Source organism: Erinaceus europaeus, chromosome 4 (assembly GCF_950295315.1).
Source record: "Erinaceus europaeus chromosome 4, mEriEur2.1, whole genome shotgun sequence".
In the NCBI taxonomy this organism is placed as follows: Eukaryota; Metazoa; Chordata; class Mammalia; order Eulipotyphla; family Erinaceidae; genus Erinaceus; species Erinaceus europaeus.
In genome coordinates, this window is record NC_080165.1 from 91118321 (window position 1) to 91141465 (window position 23145).

General features: G+C 43.9%; 1 protein-coding gene across 1 annotated transcript in view; it reads left to right on the forward strand.

Moving 5' to 3' along the window:
* Nucleotides 1-697: 697 nt before the first annotated feature.
* TRAM2 (translocation associated membrane protein 2) overlaps nt 698-23145 on the forward strand; it is a 102780-nt gene continuing 80332 nt past the window's right edge. The window contains exon 1 of the mRNA XM_007516512.3: nt 698-1085. Within this exon, the coding sequence (XP_007516574.1) occupies nt 966-1085 (120 nt within the window). The 5' untranslated portion in view covers nt 698-965. The remainder of the gene's footprint in view (nt 1086-23145) is intronic.

The following is a 23145-nucleotide window of genomic DNA, read 5'->3' on the forward strand; positions in this document are numbered from 1 at the left end:
TGAGTGAGACATTTATAAGAAATGACAAGGCTCTCAAAACGTTAGAGAACAAAATTGCATCCATCCATCCACTTCCCAGACTGGAATGCAAGCTCCCTAGGGCAATTCCCCCCACCCCCATATTCCCACCAATCTGAACCATGCCTGGATTGAATGCTCTCAATAAATACTCGATTAACTGGCCATTCATCTGTCATGTGTGCAGAGCGCGGTGGTCAGCGGGAAGGTCAGCCTGCAGTTTCCCTCCCTGCACGGAACCTGCGCCGCTCGCCACGCTTCAGCGCCGCAGCCCGCAAACCCGAGAATATCCGGCTGATCCACCCGCCCCGGGGACTGACCCGCGGCCTCCCGGGCCCTTCCCTTCCCTTTCCTTCCCTTCCCGCAGAGGAAGGAGCGGGCTCAGAGCAGTGGGAAATCCGGGCCCACTTCCTGTCCCGACAGGGCCCGGCCTCCGCGTGGCCCGCGGCCTTCTCCTTCCACGCAGGAGGCGCGCGCACAGGCGAGCCGGGGGCCCCGCGGCGGGCGCGCGGCTGCGGGGTGAGCACGACCTGGGTTGGCTCACGCTGCGCCGGCTCGCCTGCCCGCCGACCCCGCCTCCGAGCGACGCGGCGGCGAGAGGGTTAAGCGCGCGGGGGGCGGGGCCGCGGCAAGAGCCCGCCGCGCTGAGAGCCGCCGCGGGTGGGGAGGGGGCTGCGGCCGGGGGCGGTTCCGGGCGGCGGGGGCGGGGGCAGGGGGAGGAAGGGGGCGGGGCCCTGGAAGTTGCTGGGCGCTGGGCGCTGGGCGCTGGGCCGGCGGCGGGGCGCGAGGACTAGCGGCGAGCGGCGAGCGGCGAGCGGCGAGCGGGCTGCGGGCTAAGGGCTGCAGGCCGGTGGGCGGAGCGGGCCGGGGCTGGAGAAGTTTGCGCGGCGCCGGCGCTTGGGGAGCGCAGGGTGCGGGGCCCCGCCGGCCGCTGCGCGCCTGCTGCCATGGCTTTTCGTAGGAGGACGAAAAGTTACCCGCTCTTTAGCCAGGAGTTCGTCATCCACAACCATGCGGACATCGGCTTCTGCTTGGTGCTCTGCGTCCTCATCGGGCTTATGTTCGAGGTGAGCAGGACCCGGGATCCGGGACCTGGGAGGGGTGGTTGTGGTGGGGGCTGCTTCGTTTTAGTGATTCCTTGAGGTTTTGTCCCAGCAGGTCCACCAGGTCTCAGAGCCGGGGGCGCCTTGCTGCCATGGACGTTATCTGCACTCCCGGCTTTGTGCACTGGGTCGTCCCACCTAGTCTGTTAGCCCAGACACCACCCCTGCTCTGTGCCAGGCCATAGGTGCCTTGTTCGTTCCCCCTCCCCATACACACCTTCACCCAATCCCCCGTGGGCACCCACCATAGGCTGCGATTCTCTCTGCAACCCTGAATCCCAAGCCTGGCTTCGAACCAACTGTAGCGCTGCCACCCTGGCTTAATAAGCGGGATTTCCTCTTCAGTGACCAGGAGCCAAACCCGGAGACTCCCAGACCCGAACTCATTGCACAACTCCCTTTCCCCAGCACCGGCTGCCAACCCATCTGGGCTTTTCTAGTGGAAGAGACCCCTACCCTTTACCACCTCCCGCCTGATATGCTAAGTCTTTTGCATTATCAACACCGAAATATTCTCAGGCTGTTCACAGCCCCATCTCAGACTGTACGCCAACCCCATCCCCAGCAGTCTTCTGCCCCTCACCTCCTCTATCCCATCTTTTTTTTTTTTTTTTTTTTTAGTTTTCCCCTCTCATGCCTAAAAGTCCAGTGTTCATACACCCTCTTTCACTCTGTGAACTATTTAGATCTGTGGCAAACCCAGAATTCCCTTACAGGGCCATGGAGAGGAACAGGGATAATCCCACCTTTTAGGGAGAATGGCAGTCTCTAGGGGTGGGAGAAAGAAGATAAGATCCTTCCCCTAAAGCATTGTGCTGGTGTTGGCCTCAAGGAACAGAGTGTTTTAGTAGCCTCTTTGAGGTCAGAATGCAGAGGAAGGGGCTAGCTGATGGGGAAAATGCCCTACTCTAAGAGTTAGAAAAATATGATATTCAAAAGTGAAAAGTAGAGAAACTGGACCGAGGGTAGGGCTTGTTGGAGCATATCTTATCTCAAGAGTGAAATATATGCGTGATACTCCCCTCTCACCCTGGTCTCCTCCGGGTCTCCTCCAAGGCAGTTCTTGTTCTTCCTTCTGGGCAGGGTTGCTTATCTGTGTTCTCAGGAATGGGATACAAAGCTGGAATCACAAACTGCTTTGGAGATGAGGAATTGCTTTCCTGGCCAGTTTCTCGTCTTGTAGCCCCCTATCCCCAGGTTCCCTGTCTCTTGCTTCCTGTCTTCTCCTTAAAGATAAGAGTCCTTCTTTGCCAGTGAAGCTGCCCTCAGGTGGCCTTGTGGTCTTTAGGAAATAAACCTGAGACTTGCAGTCTGCAGTCACTGGAATGCAAGAGTATCAGCAGTACTCCTCTGCTTCAGTCTCTCCCCCACCCACCCCCACACTTCTTTCATGGCATATGGGACAGGGTTTTGACAGCCAGGGTCATCTTTGTGTCCTAGTCCCAGTTCTGTCACTAGTCTGACCAAACCCTGACTGCAGCCTCAGTCCAACACACAGTTAAAGAGGTTAATTGGACCCTTTTTGCTCTCAGGATTATTGTATGGTTTATTGGAGATAGACTCTACAAGTGTGAAACCCAAGTTACCAGCCCCTAAAAGCCCCATGATTATTGACAACGATAACCGTTTAAGGAAATAACGGAATTTGTCCCGGCAATACCCTCAATAGCTGTTTGCTGTCTTCCATTCTAAGCTTCCCGGTGCCATGTCACCAGTCTTGGAGGGAGTGGCTGGAAAGACACATGTGACAGTTATAGATCTCAGAGCCACACTCTCTGCAGCAGGCAGAGTCTCTTGCTTTCTCTGCTGTGTGTATGTGGTGTGTGTGTGTGTTTTGTTTTTGGCATTTGTTAAGGTGTGTGGTTCTGCCTGCTTCATCTTTGCTTAGAAAGAGTGTTCCAACTTGGTACCTCTTTTCCTTCTTGCCTCTTTCCTTGTAGAACTTCCTGTGTACTAACTCTGCAGCTCTGTGGCAGTTGCAAAGTCTAGGAGTCTTACTCCCTGTCTGTACCTGACATAAAAGACTTGAGGTGAAGAAGGGGGGAAAATAGCAAGTACCTTGTCCTCCCCTTCTTTAGCACTGGACTGGACAGTGTGGAAAGGGTTTTGGCTGAAATGTGTGCAGGCTTCTTCTTCCCTCAACAGCTACAATGTCTGGGTTACATGCAGGTTGCCTCCTTTCTTTTATTTTCAAGGCACTGGGGCTTCCTTCCAGTATACGTGATTCTACCACCTCCCATATTATTTTTATTTTTTTTCCATATTCCATTTCAGGTAGAGAGACATACAGAGGGAGGGTAGTGTAATGGTTATGCAAATAGACTCTCATGCCTGAGGCTCTCAGGTACCAGGTTCAGTCCTCCACACACCACCATAAGCCAAAGCTGAGCAGTGCTCTGGTAAAACAAACAAACAAACAAACACAAAGCAAAACAAACAAACAAAAAACCCAACAAAGTGTTCTGTTCTCTCAAGCATCCCATTTGGTCTAATTGAGCTCGGCTAACCTTTTCTCTTTGACAGAACAACTTTGAATCTGTGTCGTGAGGGAGCTCTATAAATATTTATTGAATAAAACACACACACAACAATAACACATACAGAAAGAGGGTGGAGAGGGAGAGAGAGAATGAGAATGAATGAGTGTGAGACACCACAGCCTTGCTTCAGTATTCTTGGAGCTTCCCCTGGTTCCATGATCTTCCCAGGTGGTGTTGGCACTTCAGTCCAAGGCTTCAGACATAATTAGGCCTGTGCTCTGCCTGGTGAACTCCTTGTCAACCCACAGTGTCTCCTTTTAAAGGTTGTAGGGACCCTGTATCTGCGCCAATATTGGAGAAAAAGGACCATGCCCAAACCTTATGAAGGATGTGTGTTATATTGTTAGACCTGTAGTAGGTTTCCATTGTCTCTGTGCACCCGCTGACTGACTCTTTAAAGAAATAGGCATATTTGGGGATTCCCCCACCCTGGAAACTCTGTTCTCCCTACCAAATAAGAGCAGAAACAGCCTGGTTTGCTTGTAGGGACTTTCAGAGTAAGTCACCTTCACATTTGGAGGAAAGACAGGGCAGGACTTCCTACATATTATTTAGGTGTTGAGGGTCCTTCCCTAGAGATGTAGTGTGTGTAAGGATGTATGTGTTAGGAGACCCTAGCACTTAACAAATGTGTTTCTCTGAAGTGAGAACAGAAGAAGGCAGGAAGAGAAGGAGGAGAAAGGAAGTGAATATTCGTTTCATGAGTTTCTACTGTGGGTAGGCTGGGATTCCTTTTAGAAGCTGATTGAGGAAAACTCAGTTCCCATTCTTCCTACAAAGAGCATCTCCTAGGCCCCTCCTTTTAATGGGGGTCCCTCGTTTAAACTCTGCCAATGAGTTTGGTCCTTCTCCCTCCTCCCCTGAGCCTTAGCATCCCAATGGGTCTCCACCTCTTTCTCTCTTCTACCCCACTCCTTCCTAGTCAGTACTCTAGTATCAGAGGCGCTGTTGTTTCCACTGGGGAATTGTACAGACTTAATATCTGTCCTTTGAGAGTTGATGACTCTAAACTCCTTCTCTTGGGATCACTTTCTTCCACATAAAAGGGTACCTGTCCCTCCTTCTGGTCTGGTTTTGGACTATCCTAAAAGACACCTTTTCTCATTTCCAAGGTGGGGGCAGCTTCTCCAGAACCCAGGTTTTCTTTCCCTTTTACAGGCTGTTTGGAATAGAGCTGTTCTGTGTAGCCACAGCACTTGGCTGAAAAAAATGTTAGGAATGTGGAGCTTTATTTTCCCCCTCCTTTCCTTCCAGCTTTCTCTTCCTTAACTCTGCTTTCTGGAGAGAGGGTGCAGGGTTGGGAGGAGTTCTATTCCACAGTGTGGCCCTTAGATCCTATCTGAGGTGGAGTGCAGCCTGCCTGGTGACTGCTGTCTGCCCTTTAAGGCAGCCACTTGAAGTGTGTGTGTGTGGGGGGGATATGAAAGCAGTCTTCCCCTCCCTTCCCCTTTTCCCTTGCTTTCCAATGTCCCCCGTTCAGTGCCACGTTTCAAACTGAGCCAGGCAGGAAAAAAGGAAAACTCTTTCATTAACGAGTGGAGCATGACAAAGGGGGTGGGGGGGCGGGAGGGGGAGTAGGAACAGAGAGAAAGCAATTTGTGCATTACCTCTAAAAGGCCATTTCAAGATAGAAACTTGAAAAAAAAATATGCGTTTGTTCCAAAGCTCCTTTGCAGGTGCTGGTACTAGGTGGGCAGTAGGGAAATACTGAAATTCTGGGCCTGTCATTTGTAGGATTTGGTTTCTGTTTGGTGTGTGGTGATTTAAGGGTTCAGAACCCCTCAGAGTTTTGGGGCAGCGACAGACTTTTGCTTTTTAATTGTCTGCTAGCTGGACAGCCACCCTCGTGCCTCCTTTCCCTTTTAAGAGTTGCGGTCGAGTTAACCTCTGCTCCAGGAACTACCAAGTCTTCCCTGTTCCTGACACCGTGACTGACTTTTCAGGATGATGTGTTTGTTCATTGCATCATAACCTGTTACTACACGGGTTCCATGGCACCAGTTCACATCCTCCTAGATATATTTAACAGCCGTGAAAGGAGACTGCTTTATCATGTCAGGGCAGCAATTGAAAACAGTTCGGTGCGTATGATAATGTAAAGAGATGTGCAAACGGTGCAGATTTATAGCTGTGGATATTTGTCCTCTTACTTTGATTAATTTCTAATGTGATTAGAGTTTACAGTGTGCCAGCTTATATAGTTCCTATCCAGCCTTTGACAGAGTCCATCCATGGCATGTTAGAGAAATCAGGAGAAACCGAGAAGGGTCACTTGTTCTCTTGGGTGCTTTTCTGTGGTTGAATTTCTACATGCATTGCTCCATGATCTGAGCAACAGAGCAGAAATCTGGAGCTGGTTTTCCTTCTGGTCAAGACCCAGGTATAACCCTGACCTCTGGGACATGAGGGCACAACATCCATCCCTGTTTCTCTCCTGAGCAGAAAGAAGGTAATATCCAAAATGGTAGCACTGATTCCTAAGTAAGCTTTTTAACCCTAACTGCAGGATGAAGACTGATACCTGTCAAAATATCCAGTACTGTGCTTTGCACTTAGGCACATAATGATCTCAGTGACCATGCTGACAACTATTGCTGTGGGCTTCATTGTTGGGTTTGTGAGTATACCATTCACCACCAGACCAGCTAGTGGGGAATCCTGGCTCTGTTTCACCTTAAATATGGCCTCCTTTATGTGAGGCCTTTGCCCAGGTTCTCTGCTGCTAGCAGTCTGTTCTCTAATCAGGACAGTCTCTCTATGCTGAGTTCCTCTTTCCCCCAGGGAATATGTATTTGCTATTCAAGAGAGGGCACCTGCTTTTTTTCTGACAACCCTCTTAACTAGAACAGGGGTTGTGGGTGCCTGAGAGTCATAGTGCTGCCACCACTAGTTTGTGGAGGACTGAAAACCATGAGGAGACTGTCCCACAAGCTAAATAGGTGCCACTTTTCTCTTGCTCGTTCTGTCTGAGCCCTCCATTGCTTGTTTTCCAGGGCCACAGCTCAGTCTGGTCACAACAGAGCTCCTTAGTCCTGACTGTTTGCAGAGGCACACGTGTTGCTATGGTGAAAACTTCACTCTGGCAGACACGAGCTCCTTTTTGATCTGCTGCTTCATGAACGGTGGGGTGGGGGTGGGGGATGTAGAAATCATTCTGAGGCATAGCTGATGTACCTCCTGTTCCCACCCTGATAAATGATGAAGCCAGAGGGTTGATAAGACTGGTTTAGAGTTTCCAAACTCCGGGAGTGCTTTCTAATCAGTGAGAGTGCTATTAGCAGACTTTGGTGGGAAACTTTACTGATACTATCTCTTAACCTTTTCATCCAGCACTGTGTATCTGGTATACATTGGTATAACCTAATGGTTAAAGAAAGGAGGAAGGGGGATGGGGGTAGGGAGCAGGAAACTACTAACATGGCTTCTGACACAGTCCTGATTTATTATTATTTTCTGCCAGGCCTTCACTTCTCTGGGCTAACTGTTACAAATAGAAAGAGAGAGGAGAGAGAGACAGAGAGACAGACAGAGAGAGACAGCACAAGACTGAAGCTTCCTCCAGTATAGTGGGGGTCAGGTTCGAACCTTGGTCCTGTGTATGACAAAGCAGACACACTATCCAGGTGAGCTGTTGGGTTGTCGGAAAAGTCATGATGCTTTTTAGCATAGAAAAACATGGGGGGAAAATATATGTCATGACTTTTCCGACAATGCCATATTTTGCCAGCCCCTGGCCCAACTTATCCAGTGAGCAAACCTTTACCTATTACCTAGCCTGTTACTAGCTTTTGTTTACCTCCCCTGTCTCAAATGCCCTTTGGTGGAAGCAAACCTAACCGAACAGCTGGTTAAGTAGAGGGTTAACTGTGTGGTTTAAAGAGCTTTACAGGCTGCTCCTCTGGACAGTGTAGATTTCACCCAGCTTTTCAGCAGAAGAGAAGGAACCATGTTGTGAGTGGGAGAGCTGAGAGCCCCCGAGAGCCCTCCTGTGCGTTTGTGGGAATCCAGGGTGAGGTGAGGCACTGCTCTGTGGCTCCCTGCCAGAGCCACGTTGCCTCTTGCTGGCTTCCCTTCATTCATCTTGAGTGGTTGGCAGCACTGTACATCTGTGAAATGCTTTACTAGCCTCACCCTGTAATCTGGATGGTTTATGGGGGTTGTCATACCCATCCAGAGCTTGGCTTCTATTGGAAAAACTTGGCCAAGGACCATCCCCTTCGAGTTTTAGAGTTGAGCCAAAATGAGAATCCAGCAGAGTCTGGTTTGCATTTAGAGCTCACTCAGCTCTGTTGTGTCCCTGAATGGGGCGTCTAAGGAATGTAGCCACAGGCTGCTTTATTTTTCTTTGTCTGAGAGGTTTCTGTTTATTACCTGGAAGCAAATCTGCAGGTCATTGTTCCACTTGCAGACTTTCCTGCTTGCTGTAGTCAGTTTTGTATTATCTCTCTAATAGAGACTTCAAGAGTATGACCCCAAAATGTGTATCACATGTAAACACAGGCAAATGGGCAGAGGCTTTGCCTACTGCTAAAGTTAATTCTGTCATTAGCCAACATCTTTTAAAGAAGAGCTGCCCAGGCAATTATATTTTAATGCCCTTATCATCAAATTAACATTGTGGCCATAGCTCTAGGATGCATCTTTTCTTCACATTTTATAAGTTTAAGGAACAAACTAGAGGGAAATTATTACCCCAGAGGCTTGGAGATTTGCCCAAGACAATAGAGGGACTATTCCACAGACCTGGAAATTTGAACTCAAATCTTCTTGATTCAAGTCCATTTTCTACACATCTGCTCACCAGAATTCTAGGTTTTGCTTTTAGATGCTGTGAATGTGCAGAAGGTTTGAAACGGTTCGGTCCTTCTTAAGAATGCTGCATTCATTTATTTGGTAACTGTTTATTGAGTGCCTGTGTTGAGCTCCAGGAGTATAGATTTATAAGGTTCAGTGCCTGTTCTCAAGCAGGTCACAGTATGGTAGCTTAAAGCTGAGAAACTATTGGTGGGTAGAAAAGTTCAGTCTTGAACTTGATGTAAGTAGCAGGTACGACTGCAAACCTACAGACTCTTGGACCTCAACATCTAACTGTTAATATTGGAGGAAGTGGGTGGTTTATTGAATGGAGACCCCCACACCCTTAGTGTGAGTTGTCAGTAGTCAGAGGACAAGATTCGTAGTGACTCCTGACAACTTGTGAGGCACAGCTGGTAGGTTCTCTTGTACGCTACAGTGGTTTGAGAGAGTGAGCAAGCAGTGAGTATGTATGTCTGCACAGGTGTGATGTTTAGTATGACGGGGCCTTTTATAATTGTAACCTTGGTTGTGGTTAGGAGAACTCTTGCACATGGCTTTTTAAGATTTACAACCTCAAACCCCAGCCTCATCTGTAATGCTTTTTTAGGTTGGTCAGGGTGACAGTCACACCTGGGGGGGAGAAGGGGGAACAGTCCTCTAAGCTTCAGTTGTCCTGCCTTAAAGAAGTGTTCTTAATAAAATTCCTGAATTTTGTTAAGAGTCACAGCTCTTTCTGTCATCTTTATTATAAAAGTATAAATACTCTTTTTTTTTTTTTTTTTAGAGAATTTTCAAAAAGAGACTGTTTTAGTGACCCACCACCACTGTGAAAACTTTTTTGTGGCTTTTGCAGCAGAGAGAAAGATGTACTCTACCACAGGGCAGAGTCAAGATGTAATTTCTACAAATGTACTTCAGTTTGCTCTTTTTAAAAAATATTTCATTTATTTGTTATTGGATAGAAACACAGAGAAATTGAGAGGGGACAGAGAGATAGAGAGGGAGAGAGACAAAGATACCTGCAGCCCTGCTTCACCACTCATGATGCTTTCCCCCTGCAGGTGGGGACCAGGGGCTTTGAACTTGGATCCTTGCACACTGTAATGTGTGAGCTTAACCAGGTGTGCCACCACCTGGCCTCCTTCACTTTTCTCTGTTGACCATCTCCTCCTTGCTTTGAGGAGTGCCTAGCATCATGCTAAGTAGTCAATAAATATTTATCTTCTGGTCTGTGTGCCTGGTGCAGTGCTGGAATCTACCAACAAGAGAGCATCAAGAACCAGTGAAACCTTGATTTCAAATTTAGAGGTACCAGGCATGTATTACCAGTACCTTTTCCAAAGATTGAGCTGTCTGGGTGCTCCTGACCTGGAGGGAAATCCAAGGGTAAATAGCCTTCCCTTCAGCAATTCCTGGAGTCCTGCAGGAAATCTCTGGGCCAGCTTCACAATGCCTGGTTTCCTGCTAAAAAGAATTCTTCAGTACTTGGAGCAGAATTGAACTTTTCAGACCCTATGTTTCTGGACTTTAGAGTGTATTTAGTTATGTAGCATGACTTTGTACTGGGTCAAGTTTTGACCTCAGTGGGCAAGGAATAACTTGTTACTATAGATTTTGTGATTGTTGTTTCCAAGAAGAGTAAAAAGAAACGAGTGATAGCTGTTAGGTAAAAGATTTATTTATTCATGAAAACCAAAGCATCACTCTGGTGTATATGACACAAAGCATCAAAAGTGAATTCAGGATTTTGAGTGTGTAAAACCTAGTGGAGCAATTGGTGAGAAGAGAAAACATCTGTACGGAAAGGAATCGGTCGGTCAGGATATAGGCGGAGGTAGGTTTGGTTTTGTGTCTTTCTTGTTAAAGGTCTTTAGGTCTTTCCAGGGGACTAGGGAAAAGCAAGAAAAGATCACTGCCTTGGTAGAATGGCCATTGTGGTCTGCTCTGCCAAGTCAGGTTGTATCACACTAATTCTTGCAATCAGTGGTTCAGGTCCCAGGTCTTGAGAGTGTTGTCACACTCTGTGATATACTCATCACAGAACATATATACAATTTTCTCTGGTTCTGTCTTTTTTTTCTTTTTCTTTTCACTTCAGTAGGATGAACACAATGCCTGAGTCCTCACCTGTGATTTGTCTCTTCATACCTCAGACCCTCCTGATGAGTTAATACCCTGATATTTATAAGCACCCACTTCATTTCAAAGACCTTTTCAAATACTTTGACCAAGCAGTGTGCTTTCTTCCCTGAAATTACAAGAATGGGTTAAAGGCATTCCAAGGGTGGAGAAAATGTTGTGAGAAGATACATTTGTATTTAATATTCTCCTGAAGCTGTAATTCAAGTGGGGATTATCCATTGCATTTAATGTTTGAAGTACCACAATTTTTTGACTCATCAAAAGCAGTGTCTGTCCTTGTACCATTCAGTATAGTAGTTGCTGCCCACATTTGCCCATTTAAAGGCAAACTCATTAAAATGAAATGACAAATCACTTATCCACACTAGCCACCTTTTCAAGAGTCCACTTGTGTAGAGAACATTCTGATCATCATGGAAATGTTTATAGGACAGCACTAGTCTCTACCTTGCTTTCTGAGTTTTTGTTTTTATAGAAATAGATCCACACAACTGTTGTATAGCTCTCTTAAGAGATGGTTAGAGACTGTGAAATCTAGTGGTCAGTCATGGCCTCCAAAACCAAACAGTTTCAATTCTAGTTTTTCTGTGTTCTAGCAGTGCCATCTTGATCAACACTTTAACCTTTGAATGCCAAGTTTTCTTATTAATAGAATGGGAATAATATATCATAGATCCATTAGGGGGATTAAAAGTATTAATACAGACATCACATTTAGAAGAAGATTGGCACACAAGAAAAAGCTCAAAACATGTTACCTGTTGTCCTTAGTATAGCCAAAAAGTGTTGGCATAATGAATAGCTCAACCTTGTGGAACTGTCCTTTGTGGCTGCTTCATCCATTAGGAACATAATTGAGGAACAGGATGTAAGAGGAGGTCCCAGATAAGCCTAATGGTGGCCCTAAACCAATGTACTTTGTGACTTGTGTACTTCACATCTTGCACACAGCCTTTTACACTTGTGTTACTTACAGTTATATAAAACTTAGTTGGTTCCTAAGACCACAGAAGAAAGAATAAACTCAAATGGGAGATGTGACTGGGGTAGTTAGACTGGTGATAGCTGACAGCTGTGAGGGCTGTGTTAAGTATTATTAAATACTGAGAAGTCAACAGGAGTGGGGGTAAAAAAGAAAACCCACAAATACCTGGTATTATTCAGTATATGAGCAAACAGTTTCAGCAGATGCTGAAGTTATTATGATAGCCTAGTACAGTACTATACGTGATCATAATGATTACCTTGTCATCATTTCATGCAAAATTAAGGGGTATGTACTAGCTTCAGAAAGCCTTTTAGAAAGATTTCTATCCATAATGATTAGTGTCAGAACTTCAATATCTGGATCTCAAATAATATAGAACATTTGGCTATCTAGAACGATTTAACCTAAGAAATTTCTGGTGAGACCCAGTTTATAGCCCTGAAGTAAAAAAGCAAAGAAACTTTTTTTTTTTTTGAGATTCTTTTTTTTTCTTTTTTTTATTTAAGAAAGGATTAATTAACAAAACCATAGGGTAGGAGGGGTACAACTCCACATAATTCCCACCACCCAATCTCCATATCCCACCCCCTCCCCTGATAGCTTTCCCTTTCTCTATCCCTCTGGGAGCATGGACCCAGGGTCATTGTGGGTTGTAGAAGGTGGAAGGTCTGGCTTCTGTAATTGCTTCCCCACTGAACATGGGTGTTGACTGGTCGGTCCATACTCCCAGTCTGCCTCTCTCTTTCCCTAGTAGGGTGGGTCTCTGGGGAAGCGGAGCTCCAGGACACATTGGTGGGGTCTTCAGTCTAGGGAAGTCTGGCCGACATCCTGATGACACCTGGAACCTGGTGACTGAAAAGAGAGTTAACATACAAAGCCAAACAAATTGTTGAGGAATCATGGACCCAAAGGTTGGAATAGTGGAGAGGAAGTGTTAGGGGGGTACTCACTGCAAACTCTAGTGTACTTCTGCTTTCAGGTATATATTTTGCAGTAGTTTACAGATACGTGTGAACATATGCTCTCTCTCACAGAAACTGGTGTATATCTAGGTTTTGGGACTTTGTTAGAAAGTGAACCACCTGAGATGGAATTAGAGTATACTATGAAAGGAAAGGTCTCACCTGAGTAATGAAGCTGAAGGGTTGTCATTCCACATGTGAAGTCTCTGGACACAGTCTGAAGTGAAGCATGTTGAGGTGGCAATCGTTGCGTTGGTTAGGTTGTGATCGGCAGATGCAACATTATTTGGTATGGATTGGGAGAGGCATTCGGGAAATTGGGCCCTATCCAAGGGTTCCAGGACTGGGGGAAGTAGGGGCTCTATAGTGGAGATGTGAGGTTCCTGCTGTCTTAGGGTTCAAAAAGACAATCGATAGTTAATGTTATCATCACATTATTTGGTAATTGGGTTAACTTTGAAAAGTACTTCTGTTAGGGTTTGTTCTACAGTACCCAGTATCTTGTATATAGCTGTGCTATTGGTTGCTTCTGATCTACTTGGTCTAGGCTTTTGAGTCTGCATATCAATTACACAGCCTATATGTTAAAAAGATTCAGTTTGTGTTTTGAAAAACTTTTTTTGAGATTCTTATCCAGCCTAGGAACTATCTTCATTCAACACCAGGCACTTACTCAGTCATTCAGTTGTCTTTAAAAAAAAAAAAAAAAATTTAGTAAGTACACTTACACTGAGTAAGACACTGAAATCTGAAATGGAAAACAATTAATGTAGTTTTTTTCATTTTTATTAGTAATTTAACAGTGTTTTGCAAAATTAGAAGATTTCAGTGGTATAATTTCACATCTACACTTGGTGTATGTAATTCACCACAGCCTCCACTAGAGTTTTGCAATCCTCTCCCCCTCTCCCCAGCCAACACAGTTCTCAGAAAGTCCAAGAGAAAGTTTGTTACATTTTTTTTTTCTAGTAAGCTCATTTGCTAAAGTCATCTGTATTCCATCTGGTAGTTTTCCTTCACTTCTTTACTTATTTTACTTAGCGTAACCACCTCCTGTTCTATTCATTTTGTTTCAAATGATACAGTCTCATCTTTTTTTAATTGCAGGTAGAATTCCATAGAATTTGTAACTTATGACTTCTTTAAAAATTTTTAAAAATATCACAACTATCTCCATATGTCCTTCTAAGCCACTCATAGCATCATAGCTACCTCCATATGAAGTCCCACTCCTTTTCCTTCTCTATCTCTGGGTGCTGATAGAGCTGGAGTTCAGAGCCCTCTTATCTTCATCCTATCACTTCTCCCCCGCTGAGGGCATGGATCAAGGTTGTTTATGGGGAGCAAAAAGTAGGGTAACTCATAACTTCTTTATCCAGTTATCTGTCCATGGGCATTTAGCTTGCTTCCATATTTGGCTATTGTAAATAGTGAAGCTATGAGTACAGAGGTGCAAATATCCTTTTGAATTAGTGTTTTCAGACCATGAGGCAAACGCTAGTAGTAGTAGTAGTAGTAGTAGTAGTAGTAGTAGTAGTAGTAGTAGTAGTAGAGCATGAGGCATATGCCAAAGTTTGGTGTTGCTGGATCATAGGATATTTCATTTTCATTTGCTGAAGAACTCTCCAAACTCTTTTTTCCATAGGTACCACACCAGTTTGCATTCCCACCAAAAAAAAAAAAAAATCCCCTGCTTTTTCCACAAGTGCTGTACCAGTTTGCATTCCCACCACAAGTGTAGCCAAGTCTCTTTTTTCCTCTACATCCTGGCCTACACTTGCCATCTCCTGTTCTGTTGATGTGGACCAAGCTAGTATAGATAGCTTGCTTTCTTTTGACCATTTTTGGAGCACAGTCTTTGTTCCTTGAGTTGCATGGGTCCAGATACTCCAGGAATGACAATTATGGCCTTGTCAGATGTTCACCAAGCACCTACCATACCTTTAGTCTGCAACTTTAGCTGTATTTAACTTCACCAGTATTGCTGGTCTCAGTCCCACTGGTTGGATTGTTGTTCACATGGCCCAAGGGGGGTGAGTCTAGATTGGACTGACTCTGATCTCTTGCCCCTTCATTCTGCAAATACTGACTAACCAGTGCTTTAGTACAAGGCATTGTTTTAGATGTTGAGAACACAGAGGAAAACACACTGAGGCACAGTCCCCACTTACAAGGAACAACCTTACCATCAAGCAAGGAAGACAAATGAGAGGAGTTAAGTATTCCAGTTGAGCTAACATATTGATTGGTCCTTTGTGTCTAGCACATAGTGATGTTCATTTACTAATTGTCTGTTAGAAGGGGAGTTGTAGGAACGCATTAAAGGGGCTCCTCTTCAGCAGAGGAGTGAAGGGATACTAGGTAGAGCTGAGAGAGAAAATTAGGGAGAACAGTACATAAGGAGTAGCCATCCTTGTGAATTCACAGTGATGAAGAGGGGATGGGCGGGTGTGAAGCATGGGTACTCAGCAGAAAAGTGTCAGGTATTCTGGATTTGGGAATTGGGGGAGAAGAAAGAAAGAAGGGAAGTGAGGCCACTTCACAGAAGGCCTGAGGGCTGTGCTGACTACTTGAGATGAGTTTGCTCTGGAGACTTCATGGAGGGTGAGACTGGAGATGAAGAATCTTGTCAAGAGACTGTGGCCCTGATTCATCTGAAAACTTCTCCTGTACCACCCCCAGTTTTGGGCTGGGCTTTCAATCAGGAAGTATTCGTGGAACCTACACATTTGAATTCTGTTGTTGACATTCAGAGACTCTTGAAACTGAAAGGTATCCTGACTCCCAGCTCTCTTTCCCCATATGGTTTATATGACCCAGGGAAGCAGAAAGAAAGTTGTGATGGGGCCAGCAAGAGCAGTTAGAGGTGCCAGAAAGAGGAATTTGGCAGGATAATTCACCTGGATAGTGTACCTGCTTTGTTATGCTCACAATCCAGGTTTAAGCCTGACCTTTGACATACTGGGTGAAGCTCTAGTTCTGGGTATCTTTCCCACTCTTCTTCTGGAAGGAGAGAGAGAGAGAGAGAGAGAGAGAGAGAGAGAGAGAGAGACTTGGAGCTGTGAAACCCTAGTAAAAAAGTTTCCTTAGATGTTAAACTGTAAGTTGCCCATTGATGAGGTGTTGCCCATGACCATTAATATCATTCTGTTTTACTATCTTTTTTTTTAATTCCTTTATTAGGGAATTAATGTTTCATATTCAACAGTAAATACAATAGTCTGTACATGCATAACATTTCCCAGTTTTCCATATAACAATACAACCCTCACGAGGTCCTCTGTCATCCTTCATGGATCTGTATTCTCCCCACACACCCACCCAAGAGTCTTTTTACTTTGGTGCAATACGCCAATTCTAGTTCAGGTTCTACTTGTGTTTTCTTTTCTGATCTTGTTTTTCAACTTCAGCCTGAGAGTGAGATTGTCCCATATTCATCCTTCTGTTTCTGACTTATTTCACTTAACATGAATTTTTCAAGGTCCATCCAAGATTGGCTGAAAACGGTGAAGTCACCGTTTTTAAAAGCTAAGTAGTGTTCCATTGTGTATATATATCACAACTTGCTCAGCCACTCATCTGTTGTTGGACACCTGGGTTGCTTCCAGGTTTTGGCTATTACAAATTGTGTTGCTAACAACATATGTGTACACAGATCTTTTTGGATGGGTGTGTTGGGTTCCTTAGGATATATCCCCAGGAGAGGAATTGCAGGATCATAGGGTAGGTCCATTTCTAGCCTTCTGAGAGTTCTCCAGACTGTTCTCCACAGAGGTTGGACCAATTTACATTCCAGCAGTGCAGGAGGGTTCCTTTGACCCCACAACTTCTACAGCATTTGCTGCTGTTATCTTTTCTGATGTATGACATTCTCACAGGAGTGAAGTGGTATCTCATGGTTGTCTTTTTTTGCATTTCTCTGACAATCAGAGACTTGGAGAATTTTTTCATGTGTTTCTTGGCCTTTTGGGTCTCCTCCATGGTGGATATTCTGTCCATTTCCTCCCCCCCATTTTTGGGTGGGTTATTTTTTTCTTATTGAGTTTGGCAAGTTCTTTATATATTCTGGTTATTAGCCTCTTGTCTGATGTATGGCATGTAAAGATCTTCTCCCATTCTGTAAGGGGTCTCTTGGTTTGGATATTGGTTTCTTTTGCTGTACAGAAACTTTTTAATTTGATGTAGTCCCATAGGTTTATGCTTGCCGTAGTCTTTTGTAATTGGATTTGTTTCATTGAAAATGTCTTTAAAATTGATGCGGAAAAGAGTTCTGCCAATATTTTCTTCTAAGTATCTGATAGTAGTGGTCTAACATCCAAGTCCTTGATCCACTTGGAATTTACTTTTGTATTTGGTGAAATATAGTAGTTCAGTTTCATTCTTCTGCATGTTTCAACTCATTGTTTCCAACACCATTTGTTGAAGAGACTTCTTACTATCTTATGTTGATTTTTTCATGACTTTATTACTGAAGTGTTTCTAGAATCCTTAAGAAAGGTAAATATTGGGAGTTGGGCTGTAGCACAGTGGTTAAGCGCAGGTGGCGCAAAGCACAAGGACCAGCATAAGGATCCCGGTTCAAGCCCCCGGCTCCCCACCTGCAGGGAAATTGCTTCACAGGTGGTGAAGCACGTTTACAGGTGTCTTTCTCTTCCATTCTCTGTATCCCCCTCCTCTCTCCATTTCTCTCTGTCCTATCCAACAACGAAGACATCAGTAACAACAACAACAATAATAAGTATAACAATAAAACAACAAGGGCAACAAAAAGAGAAAATGAATAAATAAATATATTTTTTTAAAAAGGTGAATATTGGGAGTTGGGTGATAGTGTAGCGGGTTAAGTGCAGGTGGGGCAAAGCGCAAGGACTGGTGTAAGGATCCCAGTTCGAGCTCCCAGCTCCCCAACTGCAGGGGGGTCGCTTCACAGGTGGTGAAGCAGGTCTGCAGGTGTCTATCTTTCTCTCCCCTCCTCTGTCTTCCCCTCCTCTCTCCATTTCTCTCTGTCCTATCCAACAACAACAATAACTACAACAATAAAACAACAAGGACAACAAAAGGGAATAAATAAACAAATAATAAAAATTAAATTTTTTTAAAAAGGTGAATATTTCTTTTATGCCTGCCTGTTTTTCTTCCTTCTTTCCTTTCTTTCTTGTTTGCCACTAGGGTTATTACTGTGGCTTGATGCCTGCACAACGAGTCCACAACTCCCAGTGGTGGCCTTTTCTCTCTCTCTCTCTCCCTTTCTTTCTTTCTTTCTTTCTTTCTTTCTTTCTTTCTTTCTTTCTTTCTTTCTTTTTCTCTATATAGAGACAGAGAGAAGATTGAGACTATATAGAGAAATAGAGAAGGACAGAAAGGGTGAGAAACACCTGTCGTATTGCCCCACTCCTCTTTGTGGAGAGGCACTAGGGGTTAAAACTCAGGTCACCTTGCACATGGGGAAGTACATACTGGTATACCACTACCCAGTTCCCAAAAGATGTTTTTTATCTAGTGTGATCTGTAATTGTAATTTTTTTTTTTAAAGTTGAACCTCAGCTTTCCCCATCACCTTTTATATTTTCAGCTAAAGCAGCCCTGAGGAAGCTCATGCTGAAGTACTGTGGCCTTACCTAGGGAAGCTACTGTAGTTTCAGTGCAGAGAAGGCTGAGGGAAGGCAGCTTCTCTGGAGAAGGCTTTTCTAGTTGGTATGAGAGGATTGGGAAGGGGGAGGTATGCTGACCTCTGTACAGCTGAGTACAGACACAACCTGTATATAACATTCATTTACAAAGTTACTGAACACTCACTGTGTACTGGAATCTACTTGGATTTTGTCAACAGTGTACCTGGCAGGGGTGTCAGTAAATAGTTTTTAGAAGTGTAGTTGACAGAATGAGAACTAGTTGACCTCCTGTGTTGCTTCCATCTTTAAACCTTTGCTAGGCCCCCTAGAAACAGATACAGCATTTTTCCTGCATCTGATTGCCAGTACCCTAGTCAGATACCTGGAAAGATCTTCTTACCAAGGCCTACTGGTAATCTCTCATAATTTTATTACATGCCCCTACCCCATTTTTTTTTCATTTAATTGCCACCAGAGCTATTGCTGGGGCTCTGTGCCAGCATGACAAATCTACTGCTCCCAGATTTTTTTTTTTTACCAGTAAGGCAGAGAGAAATTGAGAAGAGAGGGGGGAGATAAAGAGAGTGAAAGACAGAAACACCTGCAAGATGACATCTCCACTTATGAAGCTTCCCTCCTGCAGGTGGGGAGAGCCTTGAGCTTGGGTCCTTGTGTATGGTAATGTGAGTGCCGTGGTTTACATAGTTCCCAGAATCATGAACTAAAACAAGCATATGTGTCAGACCAAAAAAACCTGCAGAAACATCACTTCTCTTTTGTTGCTTCTCCTGGTGCCATGGCACTCTCCCATAATGCTGGCCTCCAGCTTGGGCTATGCACATGCAAGGCATATGCTTTACCAACTGAGCTATCTTCTGGTCTATTTTTACTGCTTTTTACATTTTTTTAAATATTTATTTTCCCTTTTGTTGCCCTTTTTATTGTTGTAGTTATTATTGTTATGGTTATTGATGTCATCGTTGTTAGATGGGACAGAGAGAAATGGAGAGAGAAGGGGAAGACAGTGGGGGAGAGGAAGATAGACACCTGCAGACCTGCTTCACTGCCTGTGAAGCTGCTCCCCTGCAGGTGAGGAGCTAGGGATCCTTACTCAGGTCCTTGTGCTTCACATCACGTGCGCTTAACCTGCTGCACTACCACCCGACTCCCTACATTTTTTAAAAAAAGATCTTTATTTACTTATTGGATAGAAATAGCCAGAAATTGAGAGGGAAGGAGTGATAGAGGGAGAGAGACAAAGAGACACCTGCAACACTGCTTCACCACTTGCAAAGCTTTCCCCCGAAGGTGGGGACCAAGGGCTCGAACCTGGGTCCTTGCACACTGTAACATGTGCACTCAGCCAGATGCTCACCCACCCCTCCAGCCCCCCACTCCCTTTTTTTTTTTTTTTATTGCTTTTTAACCCTTAGTTCAGACCCTTGACTCTCACTCAGAAAGTTATAGTATGACTTAACTTGGCTTTAGCCTTTCATCTAGTCTTTTCTCCTTCATTGTCAACATTGCTACCACTGACTGACTTCAAGCTCACAGTAAGTAATATCCTTCTCCATGGTGCCTCTGAAGTCTGGGCTGCTTGGCATGGCATCCAAGACCCTCCTGCAGTTTGGGCAGACTGTGTCCTTCATCTCTTCTGCTCCTTGCTCAGTTGCCCAACTTCTCACCACAAACTGTACTGCTAACTTTTGAGAATCATATTCAATAGACTGCAATCCAGTCATCATCATCTATGATTTAGAGGCAGATATCACAGAGCATGTGCCAATTTTCTTGAATTCTAACCATATCTTATGCTGACTGTATGGACACACTAAAATACATGTGACATAGCTCTTGCTCTGAAGCTATTACTTATTTGAAACAAGCTAAGGCTCCTTTTATACTGAATGGATTAATTAAAGGATAGTATAGCCACTCAGTGGACTACTCTATAGCTGCTTAAAAGAGCATAAGGTCTTATCTTCACATATGGACATGGACTGATGTCTGAGGGGAGAAAAGGTTATAGATTAGAAATATAGAATGAGCCATTTTAATAAAAAATTTATTTTTATATATGCTCAGGCAAAATCTGGAGACAGGAAATTATCAATATTACTTATATTTCTAAGCAGTAAGTTATAGCAGATGTCAGCAATCAACGTTACATGTTCTCTTTCAGATATTTTCACAGTAGGTGTGTGTAACTTTTTAACGCTCCTCTCAATTCCATTTGGCAATAAAGGAACTTGAAATAAGCATTGCATCTGAAACACTAGATATCATTATAGGATATAATACTGCATATCAGCATTCTGCTATGTGTCAGATAAATTTGTGGTTAATGTAGTAAGTAATACTACAAACTGTCTTAAGCCCAGAATTGAGAGATCCTTTATAGTCTGACCATCAGGCAAATTTTATGAAAGAGAGCGGGGTGTGGCTTGAGCCCTAAAGGCTGATAACATTTGTATAGCACTTAGCAGTACACTGAGTCAGAGATAACACATGTGTATTTGAGTGCTTGTGCCAGGCACTGTAGTAAGTACTTGACCTTTGTTCTTTCACTTAGTACTCACAGTCACTCTGTAGAGTGGATACTGTGGTTATTCCCATTGTACAGATGAGAGAATTAAGAATTAGAAAGACTTTTTAGCTTGACCAAGCTTTCCTTGCTCATAAATGCCAGAGCCAGAATTAAAAATACATCTCAGAGCCAGAGTCCTGTACTTTATTTATTTGTCTAAATATGTTTTATTTATTTTGGATAGAGACAGAAATTAAAAGGGAAGGAGGAGATAGGGAGAGAGAAAGAGAGACATCTGCAACACTGATCGACCACTTGTGAGGCTTTCCCTCTGCAGGTGGGGAACAGGGGCTTGAACCCAGTTCCCTGCACATGGTAACATGATCACTCTACTGGTTGCTCCACCACCTGACTCTGTTTTTCTTTATTTTTTTAATTGCTACCAGGCTGATCGCTAGGGCTTGGTGCCTGTATGATGAATCCACCACTCTTAGCAGCCATTTTTTCCCTTTCTTTTTTATTTGATATGACACAGAGAAATTGAGCTGGGGGAGGATAAAAAGGGAGAGAGAAAGAGAGCCGCTTGCATCACTGCTTTACCACTTATGAAGCTTTTCTCTTGCAGGTGAGGATAGGAGGCTTGAACCCAGGCCTTTGTGTGCTCAACCATGTGCGGCATTGCCTGCCCTCCCTTGGTCGTGTACTTTAATATAAAAAGAAAGAGACCAAATCTTAGAGACTTATGTTGCCCCAGAATATATAGATAGTAAATTGGGGGGTCAGAGTCTGGCCTCAGATATCCCAAATAACCTGTCACATCTGTTACCACTGATATTTACTGCTGTGAGTGAGTTATGTGCTGTGGAAATCCCTTGGGGTGAACATGGGAAGGGAAGTATGTGCAGTTCTCCTTTCTTGGAAATTCATATGTATAAACTTGCCCAAATAACATACAGTATTTCCCATATCTTCTGACCATATCTTTGTAAAGTAGTAAATGCAACTAAATAGTATTTTCAAAGCTACTAATTATAGGACTGGGTGATGGCTAGGTAGTAGGATTTACATGTTACCAGGTATAAGGACCCAGGTTCAAGCCCCAGGTCCCTACCTGCAGAGAGGAAGCTTCATGAGCAACAGTGTGGCAGGTATCTCTCCTTCTGTCTTTCTTTCTGCCTTTCCTTCTCCACCTCTCTTTGTCTTTTGCACTCTATAAAAAGAAACGAAGAAAGAAAGAAAGAAAGAAAGAAAGAAAGAAAGAAAGGGAAAAAAAGGAGAAGAGGGGTAGGAGGGAGAAAGAAAAAGTAGCCACTGGAAATTAGTAGAGTGGCCTTTCCTGGATGTATTTGGAACTGTTGTGTCTAACTACCTACATACTTTGATTGAGTCTTCTTGCTTTAGAATACCTGCCTGGGACAATCAGTGTCTTACTTGTTTTTTACTTCTGTCTCATTAAATCTTCATTCCGTGTTGATAAGTGATCCATTTAAACCCTCTGCCATACTTTTTGAAACTCAAATTATTCAACCTACCCATTTTATATACTGAGTATAGGAAGGACCTGAGTGTTGTCACCTTTTATTTTCTATTCTGGATGTTGGTAAAGTTCACATAGCACTAAAAAGTATCATTGCAATCAGTGAAGTGTTAAGTAGTGTTAAGCACATTCACATTACTGTATAATCAATTCTCTGGAACTCCTCAACTCAGCTCATTCCACAAACATTTATTGAGTGAGTACTTAGATCTTTGAAGATGCCCAGAATTGAGCAAGAAACACACTTTGGGCAGGGAAGATAGCTAATTGTGTTAGAGCACAGGATTTGCATTCTATAGGCCCCAGAAGTCCCGGGTTCAATCACTGGCACCACCATAAACGAGCTGATCAGTGCTTGTGCGTGTATAATATAAAATTAAATCTTTAAAAAATAAAAATAATTTAAAAATTCATAGAAACATATCTTGTGACAGCCCTGTATCTAGCTAGCCTGTGTGGCCCAGGATTGGAGAAGGCTTTTTGCAAACACCAGGACTTTGCCAAATCCTAAATCAATGTTTTGCTCAAATTCAATGACCTCAACCTTCCACCCATCCTGTTTAAACCAAATTCACATTTCCTGAGCTTGCAAAATCATCCTCCTCCAGGGAGAAGTAGTCTGTGATTATTCCTAAGCACCTTTTCACTGTTGTACATCTCCAAAATGACCATAGTGATGTGGCTCAAGTCCCAGACTAAGGGCATGTATAAAACTGAGCAGATTGGAGAGGATTGGCTCCAGGTTACTTTTGGTCTTGTGCATTTCCATGGAGACCTTTTAAGAGTGAAAGACAGTCGTGGCATTCTTGTCCTACAGTACAGAGAGCTCTTCATAGAAAAGGTTTATTGTGATGTTTAACTTGCAAACTCTCCTAAATACAGCTTGCAGGTTTGAGAGTCAGTTTTGCCTTGGTCATTT